The 18,981-nt window shown below is 39.8% G+C and overlaps 1 protein-coding gene and 1 pseudogene across 1 annotated transcript; both read right to left on the bottom strand.

The window, feature by feature from the left end:
• Nucleotides 1–3,244: 3,244 nt before the first annotated feature.
• Nucleotides 3,245–7,649, bottom strand: LOC140935321 (calcium homeostasis modulator protein 5-like; annotated as a pseudogene).
• Nucleotides 7,650–12,237: 4,588 nt separating this feature from the next.
• Nucleotides 12,238–17,294, bottom strand: LOC140950587 (uncharacterized). Its single transcript, XM_073399860.1, has 3 exons — nt 16,589–17,294; nt 15,553–15,777; nt 12,238–13,898 (listed from the first exon to the last, which is right to left on the bottom strand). Exons 1-3 carry the CDS (start codon nt 17,292–17,294, stop codon nt 13,657–13,659), a joined length of 1,173 nt encoding a protein of 390 aa, XP_073255961.1. The 3' UTR covers nt 12,238–13,656.
• Between the last annotated feature and the right edge of the window lie 1,687 nt (nt 17,295–18,981).

The following is an 18,981-nucleotide window of genomic DNA, read 5'->3' as shown; positions in this document are numbered from 1 at the left end:
GAGGCTTAGCTCGGCTTTGCATTCCCACAAACGCCTGCTCAACCGAATACTTGTATTGCATTTGATGTTTTTATTTAGCATTTTCTATTTCTGTTTGGGAGTTCTAATATAGGGCTAACCTCTCAACTTCCTTTTCAAGATGTCTTTTAATATTATGTTTTTCCTGTAAATAAGCTTGTTTACATCTTGAATAAAGTTAGTATGTATGTATGTAGACTATGTATGTATGGGTATGTGTATGTGTGTATGTATGTATGTATGTATGTATAACATTGTCATTCCTTTCCCGTTGTTTTATTTGCGTGGTAAATGACCAATCAACAGTTGTGCAATAAAGTGTTGACAGGCTAAACATCGTGACTAAAACGTGACCCTAGAGTTACCGTTTTTCCTCTTTTCTAAGGTTGTGCAGTGCATGGAGTATTTTAAAATTTGACTAAATCTTATTTTTGCTGCTCTGAATCTAACCTTTATTAGAGGTCAGAAAGCTTTTCCAGTGTTTCATGCAGATCAAGTCGTTATCAGATTACCTTGCGGTCAAGGTCAACTTTCCAGAATTTGGAAGGTACAATGTGATTGGCTAAGCATGGGAAAGGAATGTTGTCTTCGGTAGAGCAGGCGTTTGTGGGGAGGGAAGAAATACGAGCTCCCCTAAAAACGCCTGAGTGGGAGGCTAGGCTTTGCTCAGAAAATGCAAGCGTCTCTGTTTTCTTTTGTTTTCGTGTGTGCATGCCAAAAGGCGGTCATGGTGAAAACTGGGGATAAGAATCGCGACGTTTCACAGCGCCATGCTTTGTTTTGTGAAGAAAGCTCACTATGAAAGATTGATGCGTGGAACGAATGAATACTTCAGTGAAAACTTCGATGGTAAGGGTAATATGTAGATTTAGCCAGGGCTAAAAGCGAAGCTCTCGTTGATATCTATAGTTCAATCTAACAAAATATAAAATCGTGCAATGCCAAGCGGCGATGGCAACGGGATAAACTAACATCAAAGCAAGGATTCAAGCCAGGACTCGAGCCAGGACTCCCGTTAAGACTTTTCTAATCATTCTGTAAGCAAAAATAAATAAATAAATAAAAATAATTAATAAACAAAAGAAAAATAAAAGCAACAAAAAGGACTCCCAACCTAACCCGTAACTTCCTTACTCTATCCTAACCCTAACCCTACCCCTAACCCTTACCCTAACCTAACCCTAACTCGTGCTTTCCTTCCATGATTGCCACGAAAACCCTCCTCTTAATGGTCATGGGACTTGCAGGACGTGAAAATGGCGGAAAAGCGAAAAATTGTCGAGTCCTGCGTCGAGTCCTGGCTCGAGTCCTGGCTTATAGGTGGTTTTCACGTTACGTCATCGCCGCCACGCTGGTGGACGGTAAACAAAAGATCGCTCATAAGATCGTTTTGTTTATCCACCAGCATTTGTTCATTTCCTCATTTTTATTTGTGTCTCCCGAGACCGCATGAAAACCACCTTTAGGCATCCTCAACAAAAACAGCCAAAAAAGTCGGTAGGTCTGTAATTATTAGCCAAAAAAAAAACCAACAACTTTCCACGTGCAGCACACTTGTTTTGTACATTTCTTTGCCGTTGTTTTGCACGGCTACAACGTGAAACTTCCAGAAACGTCCTAGTTACTCATTTTACGGAGGACTTGTTGTATGTGTTCCTGTTCACTTTTTTTCTCTGCCACTCATTTTCACCTTGGAGGCCGCTAGCATTTCTCATTTTCTCACCGTCGCTATAAAATTTTCATGTTATTGTTCCAACGAAACAAGAAGTGGGTCAAAGAGATTTTCTAGCATGCCGATGGCCAGGTACATGAGCAGAACAATGTCATCCTTAAAGGATTTGCTGGAATTCTTGGTCTTGGCGAAAACTCAGAGGCGCTAAGGCCTTGGATCGTAGCAGGGCCAGAGGTGGCGGGCTGCTTAGGGAATTTTGAAGATGACCTCTGTTCCGTGCTCCACAAAAGAAAGGAGCAAGGAAAGCACCACGACCAAGATTATTCCAAACAGAAAGCCCTCCAGAATGACGCCACCGAGGAATCTTGTTAAAATCATCGCTGATTTGGGATTTCTTAGAAGATTGTCCTGAATTGATTGCCTTAGATACGGGCAATTGTGTTTATGAATCTGTTGTGCGCACTGTTCGAACCAGCGTTCGAACTATCGAGGAAATCGGAGCTAGGTAGTGAAAGAGATACGTGTCATCATCGACAATAGAACTGCACCTATCCATGACACAACATCCATACGGCAACAGGCAAAGCAGGTATGCAAAGGGACACAGAGGTTTACAGCCATGACAAGTGACCGCTTCTTGTTCAACCGTCTTTACATCGCAAGCCAGCAGCGAGATAGAGACCTTGGTGAGTTCTTTATGCACAAGAACCAGTCGTACCCACCGTATTCGTCCGAGTACGGCAATTCATGTTATACTAAGAAGTTTGACCTAATTGAATGCTTGACCAAAGGGATAACAGAGACATCTCCACCAGAATCGTATGACGTCACGGTGGTTGACGGAGCCGCATTGGTGCATGCACTACAAGTGGTATCCGTTTCAACGTTTGATGAGTATGCAAAGGCCGGGTATTCATACCAGTAGTTACCGGCGCGCTAAGGAGCACTTTAAGAACGGACATTGCATGGGGTGACTACCGGCCAGAGAGCTTGAAAGAAAATACTCGTCAAAAGAGAAAGACAGGAGTAAGAAACGATGTGGCGGAACACGTCAAGATGCCTCGTAACTGGAAGTCATTTCTGGGCGGTGCAGGCTGAACAAGAAAGAGTTGTTACCAGTTCCTCACTCTTCATGTTAGCAGATACTCCTTCTCTTCCGACAAGCAAGTAGTTATCATATCAGGCAATGACTAGTACACATCACACGAACACGTGACGAAATACGCGCTCTTAATGATTCAGGCGAGCGTCTCATTTCATCAAACTCTTCCCGAAATATGCAAGTTTCATTGTAACCACGAGGAGGCGGACACGAAAGTATTTGTAACATGCTGTGGAATACGGTGCGTAGAAAGTTCTGATCAGAACCGTGTACTCAGACACTGATGTAGTCAGGGGCACCCAACGACGGTTTCCTTCTAATATTTGCAATATTTGTTTCTCCAAACAGATATTCAATAAAGAAAACATCATCGCTTGCAATAATATCAATCGTTGGAGCGACTTCGCTCGCAGAAAAAACTCATACACGTGGCATCTAATCACCTGATCTTTTACGTCATCTCACACATACACTGTATTCAGCAATGTTTTACAATCCTACAACTAACATTTTTTGTCAAGCTGAAAGCGATAAAAATGGAAAGAATAACAACTGGACAATTTGTGAACAATAAAACTGAGAATGAATTTTATGAAATAGATAAAAACACGTGAAGAACAACCTAAAATGGATAAAGGGATGCACAGGCCATCAAAGGAGGCTCGCATGACCATATGTTCACTACATGAGGAGGCGGGAAAGCTAATACGGGTACCAGTTCAGTCAACTTAAATACCCCCTCCCCCCACATCTCTAATGCCTAAATATTGTTGTTGTTGTTGTATTTGTAATGTTTCTCGTCTCTAATCTTCGTTGTCTCAAATCCTCCTTCCCATTTCCTCCCGGCCTCTCGCTTTGTTTTTTGTGGTTGCTTCATTTCTCTATGGTTTTCCTGGTAAAAAAAATAAGAAAAATACGAATTCTGTACACAGATCAACACAAAGACACAGCTTCAACAGCAGACGGTACAAACGGACGAATAACTTTAATAGATGAATTTGAACAGGGAAAATCCTTGCAGATATATAAACAACTTAAGCTAGTTGTGTTTTTAAGCCGGCCTGGCTTGAAGAATTCGACCTGCTAAAAGTCTCGAAATACCGATGCAGTGCTCCGCTTACCAAATGAGTTATAGAGACAGCTGAGAGCTAGTTTCGTTGTGGGATTGGTAATATACTTATAAATATATGAAACTATATTATAATCTCATATATTACAATTGTGGTATTACCGGTTCACTGATGCGTTCTAATACCGTTCACTAACTCTAAAAATCACAACTGCTTAGGTTGGATTGTGTACATAACTACATAGGGTCTTTCTCTGTTTAAGTATTGTTCTGCAGTTCATGATGAGTTACACGAATTTCATATATTCTCACATTCATTCATCCGAATACTATAGCGCTGTTAATAGCAGAAATGACTTGTGGTCAACATCTGCGCGCTAGTGTAGCCCGGCGGTGCTTCAGGGAAAACGCGAAACAGTTGCATCGCGCATTGAAATCAGATGAGCTACATAATGCTGATTTTCAATGGGTGGCTTTATCTGCTGCACTTTAAGCTGCTTCTTCTGGATCTTGTTGCTAATCGATTGAAAAACTAGTTGAAAGACTGTGCGAATCTTCTGGCTTTAATAGAGCTTAATAGGTCCTTTGGCTATTTGCAGACCTCAGGGAATTAACACTTTTTCCACGGACAAGACTATTCGACCTGTTTGTCAGGGATTGGTCGCTGATTTTCAGGATTTGAAACCATAAAGACCCTGATAGTAGATTTGTCAAAACTGCGGATATTTCAGGAGGGAAAAAAATTTCTCTCAATCGATCACATTCTTCATAAGTACGCCACCAACGCGGCGATAAGCGATACCGTATTTTAGCCCTAGTAAAATTATTATAATAGGATCAAACTGACTGAAGCTTGAACCTACTTGTTGATGGACCTGCGGATCACCAAGTTCCAACTCAGCATACAGAGGCTCAAGTTCGCGGTCAGCGGCGTTTGAATTCCGGGAACAGTTGGAGGCAAGAAAAAACCGGTAGGTTTTCTGGGTGCCGTCAATATCTCCCCGTACTACGCGCCATGGATCCAGAGGACTTCCAGTAGAAATACGAGGGTACATCTCCTTAAAAGCCTTGTAAGCTTTGATATAGTGCCATTTATCACCGACTGCCCAGTTTTTTCCGTTGTAACCTGAAGAAAAAGTGAAATTAGTGTCGGTGATTTTCGGCGATTGATAAATAGAGGCAATTGCTCATGTCTTGTTGGTAAGTACAGCAAACACGCAAAGTATACGGAACTCGAGGAGCCCGGGTCGGCTTTAACAGACCCCACTCGCTGTTTTCTTGTTTTTTGTTTTGTTTTTTTTTTTCAGGTTCAATCCACGGCAAAGCTCCTGGCCTTTTTTTCAGTAATAGGCGCGGGTTTAAACTTTATAAGATATCACAAGTAACAACCGCGTGCGTTATGAAGAGTATTTTTGATATTCACGATTTGCGGATAGGCACTTATAAAAAAAGGTTTTGCCCTACAGCCACAGGCCTCTATATTATTTTTTTGTGATTCACGACTACAGGATAATTAATGAGCCATTTTGGTTTCAGAATGGGTGACCTACGAGAATTAAGATTTGGTTAACCTGCAGAGCAGGCGTTGTCTTCGGGCGCACGAATGTTTTTGTTGAACTCCCGAAAAAAGGAGGAAATGGGGCGAGTCGAGGTACCTACCATAAGGGACCCTAAGGGACCCTAAGGGCTGCTATTTCCTCTCTCCTTAATCTTGCTCTGTTATAAAATCAAAGATGGCGGCTACAACAATACGAACTTAAAAAAGATTTCGCCCGTTCAAAATACGGCTGCGCTGCAGGCTAGGATTTGTTCATTGTTAGAACCGTTAAAAAGAAACAATCATCTCATATTCTCATTATATCTACTAGCACAGCCTACTGCTACAAGCTAGGATACAAAAACCTCACTGTAAACTCACCCTGGAATAGCTTTTCTACTGTCTTCCTTCCTATCATTTCTGGAACCCCATTGTGGTACAATGTAACTCTATCTTGTTCGGTACCATATTCAGCTGTCATCGGATCGTCGTCGATATCAGCGTCTTCGCATAATTTTCCCCCAATGTGTTTTATGAATGCTATCTTAGCGCTTAAGGCCTCTCTTCTTTCAAAACTGTAATGATCTGAACAAGATGATTAATGATAAGATGATTGAGGTCCAAAACCTTCTTATTGTGTTCTACTTAAATGACGATAGTGGTAACAATTTCTTTTTAGTTTACCCTGTAACAACAACTCTGATCTCAGTGGTATATTTCTTTGCCAGGATCCAACAATAGATTCTTTGGTTTTGCGTTACGGGCTAAGAAATCGAAAAACGAAAATGAGATCCTTAAGTGTGGCGAGCCTCATCAGTGAAACCGCTTTCCCACACAATGTGTTTTGTTCTGACCTGCGCTAAAGAACCGCATGGATCGAATCCTAGAAATCCGGATTAGGATTCAAAATCCAAGTTTTGGATGAGATTAAAGAAACGCAAAGCGTGGTTTTAGATCTGGATTTTGATTTTCCTAAAGAAACGCTTCCTTAATTCCAGGCTATTTATTTTCAGTCCAACAAGGAAGAGAAGAAAAACTCTGACAATGACCATCGCGACCAGTGCCGCTGTATTTTCTTTTTCAATTTTTGAAAAAAGGACCAGCTTACAAAAAAGAAGACCCGGATCGTAATAAAGGATCTAATCAGCAATAAGTGAAAATATAAAACAAAAGAAGCAAAGCTGATTTTACAGTCGGGAATATTCATTTTTACCAATATTTCGGAAAGCACGGCCTTCCTTCTTCAGGGTCTTTTTGTAGTAGTTTTAGCAGATAGTATTTGTATTAGCTGATTATAGTTTTTTAGAAGACCGTGTATTTCATTTAGGATATCTCTTTTAATATTGTAAAGTTTTTATAATTACAATGACAATAAAAGCCTGTTTTGCCAATTCAGACTGCGCCACTCGTTTGACCTCACAACTTGTGAAACTTGCACGCTTTCTCTACAACTCCTAGAGAAGGCTCGACTACTTAAACGGTGATCGCTTTGGTTACAAAAAGTTATCTTAACTGCCATCCATCACTTACTTTCCATCAGAAGATTATCCTTAAAGTAGCAGTTCTTCCATACTACTAATGCCGTTCCTAAAGTAACAAGGCCTCCAAATATTATCCACGCCAGAACTTGCGCTTCACTTTTGCAGTGCTCGACCTTTCTTTTTCTCTCGAATATTTGTCGGTCAGTTAAAACTGTTTGGTTGTGTATTGGTGTAAATGGCCCAAGTTTGGCGCAGATATAATAATCTTCTTCCGAAATGCAACTATCAGCCAAACTGCTGGCCCAACACAAGCCTTGAGTAAACTTGGCAAAACCCGTGCAACAATATCTCCTCGTCTTATGTACCGTTTCACAAACATTCTAGACGTAAAATTCCAGATTTCACCAACTACGAGCAAGTTTAAACAGAACAATACAAGAACTGGAGCAAATAAGAAAGTGAAGCCATATTGTTGGTAATTCTTATCCGGGCAATGGAATGCTCTGGCGTTAAGAAGTTGTTGAAGTTGGTAAGTCGATATCGCAACGATAAGATTTCGAAGCGTTTTGTTGTTGTTTTGTATGAAGTTGAAAGCTGTGCTGAGTCTGAAAGGATTTCCAGCTGGAAGTTTATATCCATTCAAAAACGTCCGAAAATTACAGAACAAAGTTTTCTTCTTCTTTTTGCCCATATCTCAAGCTTTGTGCCAATGATAATCTCTTATGTTTATTAGTGCTATGATTGTTGCGGTTCATCGCCGTCAGTGCACGAGCAGGTTTTGTTATTATTATTTCATAATGTATTCAAAATAGCTTCATTTCATTTAGTTCTTTTGAATATTCAACGGTGTTTAATATTCCCAGGAGCGTTACTAGCGTTGCGTGACGAGATAACTGTAGGTTACAGACTAGGAGAGGAACGGATAGTTTGCTTTAAAAATATTTACCATCTCTCCTTTTTTATTGTTTTCCCACTTTTTCTGCTTTCTAAGCTATTTCTTCCTTCCCTTCTATTTTTCCTCTTTCTCCCTTGTTTGTATAGGTAACAGCATGATTTGTAGTGATATTTGGTATAAATACCACTAGTGATATTTTGAAATTGTTATACGTAATTTCACTGGCCGTTATGCGAGTGAAATTTGAGACAATTTTGAAATATCACAAGTGGTATTTATATCAAATATCATATGCAAATCTACAGTTACCCCATATAAAGCATATTCTTACAATCCGTCTGTTAACGTTGACAATTGTACAACTTCCTATAGTGGCACTCTATAGGAGCTTATGAAATTTGAGAGAATCGCACGATAAAGGGACCCAGCTAGGATTCTGACAAGCCTATAATTTCAACCTCGTCCCCAGGGCTTTTACCTTAAAAAGTGGGTGGGCCACCCATTTTTTAAGGGAAAAGCCCTGGGGACGAGGTTGCTATAATTTGCTTTATTATATAAATTCATGGGTGTCCTAGGGTAGCAACCTATATCCTCTTGATCCTATATATATCGAGACTAGCAGGACTAGGCTATCGCGGCTGCCGACGAATAATTATAGTCTGACACTAATTTTTCAACTAGCACGTGACATGTATGCTAAACAACTAAAAAAGTGGGGGAACTGATGTCCCCCAAGTGTTCATGAATAGCAATGATGCTAGGGTAGTTTTCAAATTTATTGCCGTATAATTTTTTTTGATTGTCCGTGCACGCGCAATACTCAGTAGGTAGGTGGAATAATAGTCCTGCATTTTCACTCTTCTCAGAAGTCTTGAAGACTCGCTTATTATTGAACCTTTTTCTCATAGCCAAAGCTACGAGTTCAATGATCGTTATGTCACTTATTGGAAAGTATCCTTGTTGCGGCCCACACAGGGCAGCTGGCTATTTTTGTCTTGAAAGCGCTTGAGAGCTCGATTTGTCGGGTAGTTTGTTTGGCAGTTTTAAAATTTGTTTCGCTGTTTTACCAGTTCCCAGTCCCCGCCTCGTAGCACCCTATCCAGCATACAAGCTTCAAGCAAGGTACAATAGCGGTCAAAAAATTTTTTATCCGAGAATTTTGCGAGCGCTAAAAGGTGAAAATCTATGATTCTTTCTGAACACGTTTTAAAAAGGAAATGGCAATAAACTTATTAAAGAGTTTCTTAGCACTCTTGAATCTGCGACCTCTTGGTTATAGACATTCGTATGAGATTGGCAGTGTAGAGTCGGACGCGAGTGCGAGGAACAGTTTAATATTTTCTGGGGATTTTCTGTAACGCTTCCGGTAAGTTACTCATTTGCTTGTGAAAAGTTAAGTATTTTGGGAAGGTCGCGAACGTTTAAGTGAAGATTCGAGGGGGAGACAATGTTCTTTCATTTTCGCAGTAATGTCGTTCCACGAGCCCAACCTGTTATCAGCTGTGGATCATTGTGGATCACGAACACAATCGATGAAATCTTGTCGCGAGGAGACAATTAGTTTCAAAGCGCCCTATACAATCAACTCAGCAGAATCGTTTTTAGCAGATAACCTTCCTGTTGTAGTTTACTACTTTTTCTGAGGAGGTGAATGGAGCAACGAAACGAACAAACAGAATTACAATTGAGGTCATAGTTTGCCCTGGTAAAGAGGCGAATCAGATCTTGTTGTTGGTCTCATAACTGCTCCTGTCGGCATTTTTACGAGGGTTTTGGAATCCCTAATCAGCCTCTCAGAAAAACGATGCATGTTTCATTTTTCATATCCTGCACTGCTTCGCTTCTGAGCCTGTCCGCCCTGGCGTTAGATCGTTACGTCGCTATTACATATCCTCTATTTTACAGATCGAAACTCAACGCAAAAAGAAGTTTATTAGTTTCTGCTGGTGTCTGGACCGTGTCTGTTTTATTATCCACGATTTCCTTCGCAAGTAGGCTACGAGAAATTTCGGTTCGTCTTCTCCAACACCGCAGTCGTCGTGACATTCGTGGTGTTAATTTTCACCAACTCGAAAAAATTTTCAAGTTCTTGCGAGCTCAAGACAGACAATATTGGGACAACCTTCATAACAGAACCGAAGAAAACCTGGCGAAAAAGCAAGGGATCAAATGGGAGAAAAAGATCACTAAAACACTTGTTATTGAGTTGACTGTTATTTTTAGCTTGCTATTTGCCATCGTGCATTTGTATCTACATCATAAACTATTGTGCTAATTGTAATAAATTGTGTGTTTATTCACTGGGTGAGAGACATTCAGAATGTTCTGATGTTAACAAATTCTGGAGGAAATTTATTTGTGTATGCATGGAAGTTCGATAATTTCCGCATTTTAAAGCATTTTAACTTGGCTTGCAAGTCTAAGGCCTAACTGTCATTGGGCAACTGTATGTCGAACTTACTACCTCTGAGATTGCAATTATGCCCTTCAGCCGAAAAAGCTCAGTTGAGCACTCAGTTACAGCGGCATGATAAACTTTATATATATCATGATATTCGATTGCATTTTCCTCCTATCATGAAGCTTTGGTCAACCTAGCTCTTCTAGAAAAGCCTGATTTTGTAATAATGCGTGCTCCTCTGTTTTGAACTTTCTGTAAATGATCTCCACGCGTTTTCGAGCTATTACCCAAGACAGGGCTACAATAGCCCAAGTACAGCTAGCGAGTCCTCAGTGAGGGACCTTGAAAAATTGTTATCTCGTAATATTTGACATGTGGCCTGCGACCTGTGACCTGTGACCTACGACTTGCGGATTAGACCCGCCGCTGTAGCTACCTGAGTCGTGCCCATTCTAGTCACTCTATTTCCTATTATTTACTTTGCTGTGGGCTACCTTTCGTTTCGTCCTCGCAAGTACTGTATTTTCTTTAATCTTTTACCATACTGGTTTATGTTTAATAAAGCCTTTACGAGCTCAAGTTTGACTTTGCTGTTGTTTTAACTTGCTATTTACCTTCCCATTGTTGCTTCTCACTGGAGGAAAATGGAAGGCTTTTAGTGAATAAGTGGAAGAATATAAACCGATGTTGGCAGATGTTTGATACTAGCGGGTTCTTTTTCTGCTTCCAGAATCGAATCAGTGAAAAGCTATATAACCATGAGTCTGATTTAAAAGTGCACAGCATGAACAGTACACCTACTGTATAAAGCGCGGATCACCATTGAGGAATGATTTACAGACGTCTCACTACACTGGTTTCACAAACCTAAGAGTTGTTAAAGAAATAAAGATGGTGAAAGAGCGAAATATCTATCCCACAACAAAACGACCTCAAAGTGCCTCTACTTCTCCTTGTGCCAAAGTAAGAGGTAAGAGACCACTTAACGCCATACACACTGTATTTGTTCCACTGGTATGGTACATGTTGTGGAAGTGACCGCCTAATACAGGTGAAGGCAATGAAAAATAATTCGTTGGCAGCTCGGAAAAGTGGACCCCGACGCTTAATAAAGGTGACCACTTAATACAAGCCTGCTAGCGGGCTCACTTGTGCGAATTCGGGGGAAATTTTGGCCGCAGAGCCGCCATCCAGGAGGAAAAGGGATAATTCAACAATCAATTGCCCTCGTTCAGGCTCATTTTTCGTCGCTAAATGGCGTCCGCCGCCAAAATTTTCCTCGAATTCGCACGAGTGAGCCTGCTAGCAGGGTAGTTTAATACAGATCAGTTTTACAGTAACTGAGGGAAATGATTTTCGGGACTTTGGTAGACTTCGGTAGGTGACTGCGTAATAGATATGGGTGATAGCTAGATAGAGCTTCGCTTAATACAGGTTTGACTGTTGTTCTATTACGTGCTATTATTATTCGTTCAAAATATCTCTCCGTTTTTGATTGGCTATAATCTCCTGGCTAATTCTTCATAGCCAGCTAAATCATTGACGTCAGTCACTCAGACGCAGGTGATTGTAAACTGAAAATTATCTGCCATTGACGTAAGTCAAGACGGAGGCGCAGCAGAAGGTATTATCCTCCTCAATCTGCATAATTCTTAATATCACAATCAGCCTCATCCTATAATATTTCCCGTATTATATACGGTGCACGAATGAGTGGCCTCCTTCGTACACCTTAGATAAGATAAGCCGTGAACTCGAATGAGTTCACGGCTTATCTTATCCCGAGGGACCACCTGTCTTCTGAACCTGTACGGAAACCGCATAAAGCTGCAATCAACTACGGACATCGTGATATTTAAGGTTCCACTGGATCTTTTTTTTTTAGCAACAAGTATTGAGGCGGCTATTTGAGGAACAAGTACCCTTGAATCATTTTGGCAAAAAAAAATTCTAGTTTCGAGAAATACTGTAGCAAGTAACATAGGCAATGGCGTCATTACGTTACTATGACAACTGTTCTGTCAATATAAAACTGCCCACAAAAAAAAAAGTTCACCATTGAGTGATATAGTTGTGGTGGTCTTTTGTCTTGTTTCCTTATTAATGGCGCTCAAACTTGGAAGGTATTGCTCCTAAAAAATTTAGTCGAGCCACCTTAAGCGCGATGTATAAGAAGCAACTGACAGCGGTCTTGTCGATACTAGATATGAGAAAAGCTTTTGATACAATACTAACCACGAAATACTGCTGTCTAAACTGAGATATGTTGACAAGTCTTTCCCACTCAGCGTCCCCAGGTACCAGGTGATGATGACACTGGGACGCAAGAGACCTAGCGTTTTCTTGGGGCTCTTCTAATCCTAAAAGCCAATTGGTTCGGTACCCTAACCGTGAAACAATGGGAAATAATAATAAACGATGATGTGTTGTCGTGTTATTGTTTTATGCGACCAATGAGGAAACACTTTACTAGTAGCTGCTAGATTACAGTTTCTTGGACACTAACTTATTTCAAGTTCAGCTCAGTTTGATGTTTGTTATGTTTTTTATTATTGCTTCTATAATTTACTTCCTTTATAGCTTCTAACTGTCTCCATAAAAAAAGTTTAATCAATAATTTGTTCCTCAGTTAGCTAGGTTAAACGAATTTACATATGCTAGTAATCTTAGTGATTGTAATTTTTTGTATTCGTTAGATGGTTTCTGTTTCTACAGGTCTCTTTATGACCAGCTGTTAGCTATTTAAATAGATGTCTCTGCTTAAAGATTGTACTAAATATATAACTGTGTACAAAAACGATGGAATAAAATACTCAAGAAATTATTTCGCTTTTTCCCAGGGGGTAATCTCAGCTGAGACCACTCCACAAGTATTGAGAAGGTGCATTTTAGCATTTATTTCAGGGGGCACCCAACGAGAATATAGTTCAAAACCACTTAAACATAGAATTGATGAACGTATTTTAGTTTTTAAACGGTAGATATAGGCATGTTTTTATCTTCTAAAAATTTTTCATCTGTTCGGATTTCCTAGCTGAAAGTCTAGTGATCGGAACATTATAGAGATCAAAACTTACCTTTTCGAAAATTTCAGCCAGAAAAAAGGCTCCGGAAAATTCTAGGTGACCTTTTTAGGGTACAAAATCGTTAAAAATGGGCAACTATACCATTTTTGATATGTTTGAAAATCCTAAGAGAGGCAGGCAAGCAAGAAATTTTACAACAAATGTTCCGGATCCGAAAATTCTAGATTTCAAATCATTTTCCGAAAATTGACGTTTCGTGCTCCTGTTTATTTTATCACCGATGACAGACATCAGAATGAATTATTCGTGATTGCATGGAACCTCTTTGGAGGAAATCATCTTTAAGTTACGGAGCCCTTAGGCATAAACTGATTTCCCGAACTTTTTCTCTGTAAAGTTAATGGAAGTAAAGTTCATAAAAAAGATTTGATTTAGAAGTAGCAGATTTTGATTGTTTATACCATCATAGATTCTGCTTCATCATCTGACTTAAAAGGTCTTCCGATCAGTTTGGTCACCGCCGTTGGCTGTAAGGGCTTCAGCTCGTCCCCGCAGCTCACACTGTCGGTCCTTTTATCATGGTGATCCCCTTCGACCATTCTCCAAGGGTCGAATGGGCTTCCAGTGGAAATACGAGGATACATGTTCTTGAAATCTTCGTAAGCCCTGGTGTAGTACCAGCCGCCACCCTCATAACCTTTAACGAAATCATAACATGTCAGACAACACTGGCTGGAGTAGTTGGTCGAGTAATACTGTTCCAATCCTTGGAGAACATTGCCCTCCTCGGGCAAATCTCTCCTTGTAACACCGAAATATAAACTTAAAACATACGGGCAAAGGGCCTTTTCTTGTGCTGCCCCTGAACTGTGGAACAGTCTTCCAGAAGATCTAAGATTTTGCAATTCACTGACTGTTTTTAAATCTTAGTTGAAGACATTTCTTTTAGGCGTTATTTTATTTGGTAGTTTCAGTTTTTAACTAATTAGTTTGAATGGTAGCTTTTATTATTTTAACTGTACTATTGTAAAGCGCTGTTGAATTTCTAGAAACAGCGCTATATAAGCTTATATTATTATTATTATTATTATTATTATTATTATTATTATTATTATTATTATTATTAACCCATTCGCTCCTAGAGATTTTGCCGAAAAACGCGTTTTGAAGCTAGTCGAGTGGTTTTCTAGTCACTGTCGTGCTATAAAGCGCTAAAACTTACCACAAACTGGTTTACAGGTCGAACACTTCGCGGTCTTCCGATCCAGATGCAAAATATCAGCTTGCGAAGTTCGGGCATGCGCAGAAAGCAAAATTTCGACAGTTTTTGGGTTTAAAAGTGACACAGCAGTCTTGACTTTTACTTTTCGCTTTCTCTCCTCCCTTCTTTTTTTGCTTTTCTTGCCTCATTTTTTTTTTCATCTTGCTGGGCATTTAGTAGGCTTGATTTTGGTGGGAAGAGTTTTTAGGAAAGCTTTTAGGATCTTAGGATTAGGCGAAAGGAAAGGTAGGTGGGTAATGGGACAAGATTTTCATGGAGATTTTCAGGTCAATGTCACGTGGTTTTTTGCTTGTTTCTCCGGTGTCCTTGACTGAATTGTGCTCATTCTGGTATGGTTTGAAAGATCTCTTCACTCTGCACAAGTTAGTGAAGAAAGTTGTCCTTGACCGTTAAAATTGATGACGTCACAATGGGTAGAAAGGACCTGGATCCGCACGGGCGGTTACGGGCGGTTCAGGGGCGAATGGGTTAATGTGCCAAGCAGAAGCGGATTGGTCCTTTTCACAGAAGATTCTTTTGTTTCACTCGTTACAAATTTGTACAACAACAAGAAATGTTTCTAAACAGTGCTTTATCCTATAACGTTAGCGAAAAAATTACTGGTAAATGACAAAATCACAGCTTTCTGTCCAACAAATATACCTGCCAAGTGTTTATCATTGTATTCGCTGTAATATTTATACCTTTTTTTTATATCTTCTTATTTTTATGCTTTACTCAACTTGCTGGTATCTCTTATTGTTAGAATTTTGATAAATTTCATGACTCAGCTCCTTTAATAAAGTGTTGTTAGGAGAAAAGGAGGAAACACGGGAACAAATTTTCAAAGGAAACCGATGAGGGAACAAAGAGAAAGGTTCCCACTCTGCTGCCATTTTCTTTCTTTTGTGTCTGTGTGGACGTCCGCGGAAACACTTTTAGTTCTAAAAGTATGTATTAAAACGGGAAAGGTTTGACTCAAGGTTATAGAACATATGGAGGCTCCGGGTAATCGGCTGCTGGTCAGACTGTTTCACTCTTGCCAGTGCTCAGTTATTTTCTCATTTCCTGATTAATCTGAGGGTGTAGCCATTCCAAGCTCTTTCACTCTCACCTTCAAATAATTTCTCAACTGTTTTCTTTCCAATCTTTTCAGGAATGCCATCATCATAAAGTATAACCTTTTCCTCTTTGCTGCCGTACTCGGACGTCTTTGGGTCGTTGTCTAGTTTAGCATCCTTTAGTGAACCACCCATATGTTCTGTGAATGTTTTCATTGCGCTTAGGGCCTCTCGTCTTTCATAGGCATAGAGATCTGGAAACCAGAAAATAAAGCATTCAGTTTTATCTAGGAAAACGTAGTTTGCTTAATCATGAAATTCATAGTCATCAACATGGTCACTATTTGGTTTCGATCCTTTTTTATAAAAGGATTATGCCAATCTTCACCTCGCACAAATACTGTAAAGTTTCGATTATAAGCCCCCCAGCTATAAGTCCCCCACTAACAAGCCCTCTCCCCCCACTTATAAGCCCCCCAGTTATAGGCCCATCTACCTGTGAACAAAAAAGTACATCCGGTTATAAGCCCTCCGAATATAAGCCCTGCCCCCCCCCCCCCCTTAACTAGCTTGTATTGAAATGAGATCGATTTTTTACGACGTAAAAAAGTATTTTGATCAGCACTGTCGCATAACTTGTTATGAAACCCTCTTTTTCGTCTGGTTGTAAGGCCCTCCCCTCCCCCCCCCCCCCCACTTTATTTATAAGCCTTCCTAAAACCATTTACGAAGTTGTATAAGCCCAGGGCTTATAAGCGAAAGTTTACGGTATGTTAACCCGTCACTTATAAAAAAATATTCTCTTCAATTTTCCGCGTTGTTCTCTGTTTTAGGACATTCGTCATTTCAAAACGAAAGCTAGAATCACTTACGAAGGGCATTAACTCGAAACGCCAGCTTTTAAACATCATTTTTCATTGACCACACGATCTTGACCTTATCAAATTACTAAACCAAATTTCCTAGTTAATGCTAGTTTAAATTTTAGCACTATCCGCCACACACTGAAACTCTGCGTCTAGTGCTCTTCTTATTTTCGAAATTTTTGTCGATTTTTATACTTACTTTCCATAAGAAGATTGTCTTTAAGATAGCAGTTCTTCAACACTATCATTGCTGTACCCAGAATGACAATCGCGACGAGAACACCCCAAGCCAAGACATGTGATTGACTCTTATATTCAACAACTTTCTGCTCGCTTGTTCTGTTGCCTCTTGAAGGTAAGGACCCCAGCTTGGCGCAGAGGTAATAATCTTCTTCCAGAAATGCCACAATCAGCCATACAGCTGGCCCAACACAAGCCTTGAGTAAACTTGGCAAAACTCGAGCGACGCGATCTCCTCTCCTTCTATAGCGTTTGATGCACATTCTGGACGACAGTTTCCAGATCTCGCCAATAACCAACAAATTCAAGCAGAAGAGAATAACAACTGGAGCGAACAAGAACGCGTAGCCATACTGTTTGTAATTCTCTTCCGGGCAGTTAAATGCTTTGGCGTTGAGAAGTCGTTCGAGGCCGTAAGTTGATACCGCCACAATAAGGTTCCTAAGTGTTATGGAGTTGCTTTGAATTAAGCCAAAAGTCTCGCTAAATGTGGTCTTTTTTTCACCCGTAAACATCCATTGCTTCAATGAATTTAAGATCTTTGATTTCTCTTGCTTTTCTTCCGGTTTTGATTTCTCTCGGTCGTCTGTAATTTTGAATTCGGAATTTTCTATCTCTGGCACTAGGCTTATTCTTTCGCCTTCATCTTCCTTTTTAGCAGCCATAATTATCAGAAATTTGCAATTGTCTCTCAAGAAAAACTACACATCCCAGGTCAAAGAGCTTGTTTTGTCCTGTTATTTTTGAACATCAACTTGTTAAATTTATACTACTTCGAATTCCCTTACGTTCTCACACTCCCCTGTCATTTGACTAAAATGATATGCCTTTCGGTTTCTAAATACGTTACTGCACTGTTTATAAGAAAAAATAGAATATATTTAATCTAACAATCACTGGATATGACGGGTCAGCGATATTTGAATGTTACCTCGATACTGAATAGCTCTTGTGTTTGAAATGAGTACAACTTTGTAACGTTAACTGGACTTGCTTGATAAAGAATAAATAAAATAGGTTGCCATCAACTCTATATTTGTCGCGTCTTCGTAAAAACTATTTCGAAAATTTACCCAACGTGTATATTTCTATATTTTTCACCTCGTTACTTGTAATACGTCAGCCGAGAACAACATTCTTTTTTTATGAACTAAATGTGGCTATAAAATGTCTTGTCGTTCATTTCTAAAATTGCCACATCTGTCTCGAAGTGCAGTTGTCATTTTCACAAATAACTTGACTTTAAAGAAACCAGAAGTAAAACTAAGAAATTTTACCCTCCCCCCCCCCCCCACCCCCTTCCCCACCATTTTACACGGCCACCACGTCATACGGCTAAATTTTGCTGGGCCACATAAGCGGGGTTTCTGACTGTTGAATAAATGAGAGTAATTTATAAAATAAGGAGATCACTAATTCTCCTAGGAGAGGAATATACTGATACTCTCTCAATATTGGGACTTTTTTATGTCGGTGCTCTGATGGTAGGGAAAACCAATCTCTTGTTTATATGGATATAGAACGCGTGATCAGTATTATCTTAATACCTCGGTATAACAGTCTTTAATAAGAAAAGCCGCCTGGAGAGGTAAGGAAAGTGCAGTGTTTTGAAGATTGATTTTAACAAACGAAATCTGATGTTAAAGATCGCGCGCGTTTTTTCTTGCGCCCATTTATTTCCTAGCGCCTGCTACGCAGGCTAGTTAAAGATCTGAAATTTGATCACCTGAAAGAGTTTTTGTTAAGATTTAAAAATATGTGCAAATTGCCAAATCATATAAATTCTTTGAAATTTACTTGGCCTCTATAGCTGGTTGATTCATTCCATTTATAAAATTCACTATTTTTAGTAGCTATTAACAGTGAAATAGAACTGGTGTCAATGCAGTAGAGTGATAGATTAGTACTGAGTACAGGTAAAAATATTGTTGTTGTTGTTTTTTTAAATCATACCACATTTTTGCACTGATTTACATGAACTGCAATTTCTTCACAACTGTAGTCTCAAAATACAACTTAACACATAAACCGGCTTTAAACTTTAACTCGAGTGTAGTCCAATGTCTGAAAACGTTCTCTTATTCACGACTATACTCACCCGAACAACCATATTCATCCCGCTTATGACATCCGGCTCCAGTCCTAGATACAGTCCAACACGCTTTACTTTACGGACACTCGCTTGATATGGACACCTCGTTTTTACGGACAGTTTGCTTTGTCCCTGGGAAAAGAAAACCTTGACTTTTTCTCTAAATTCAACCCGCTTTATACGGACATCCCATTAATACTGACCCCTCAGTGCCCGTATCAACTGGATTTGACTCGGCCTAGGTTTATTCAAACTGGTAG

This window comes from Porites lutea, chromosome 1 (assembly GCF_958299795.1).
Source record: "Porites lutea chromosome 1, jaPorLute2.1, whole genome shotgun sequence".
NCBI classification, from domain to species: domain Eukaryota; kingdom Metazoa; phylum Cnidaria; class Anthozoa; order Scleractinia; family Poritidae; genus Porites; species Porites lutea.
The sequence above is the reverse complement of the archived record's forward strand: the minus strand, read 5'-3'. Positions and strand labels throughout refer to the sequence as shown.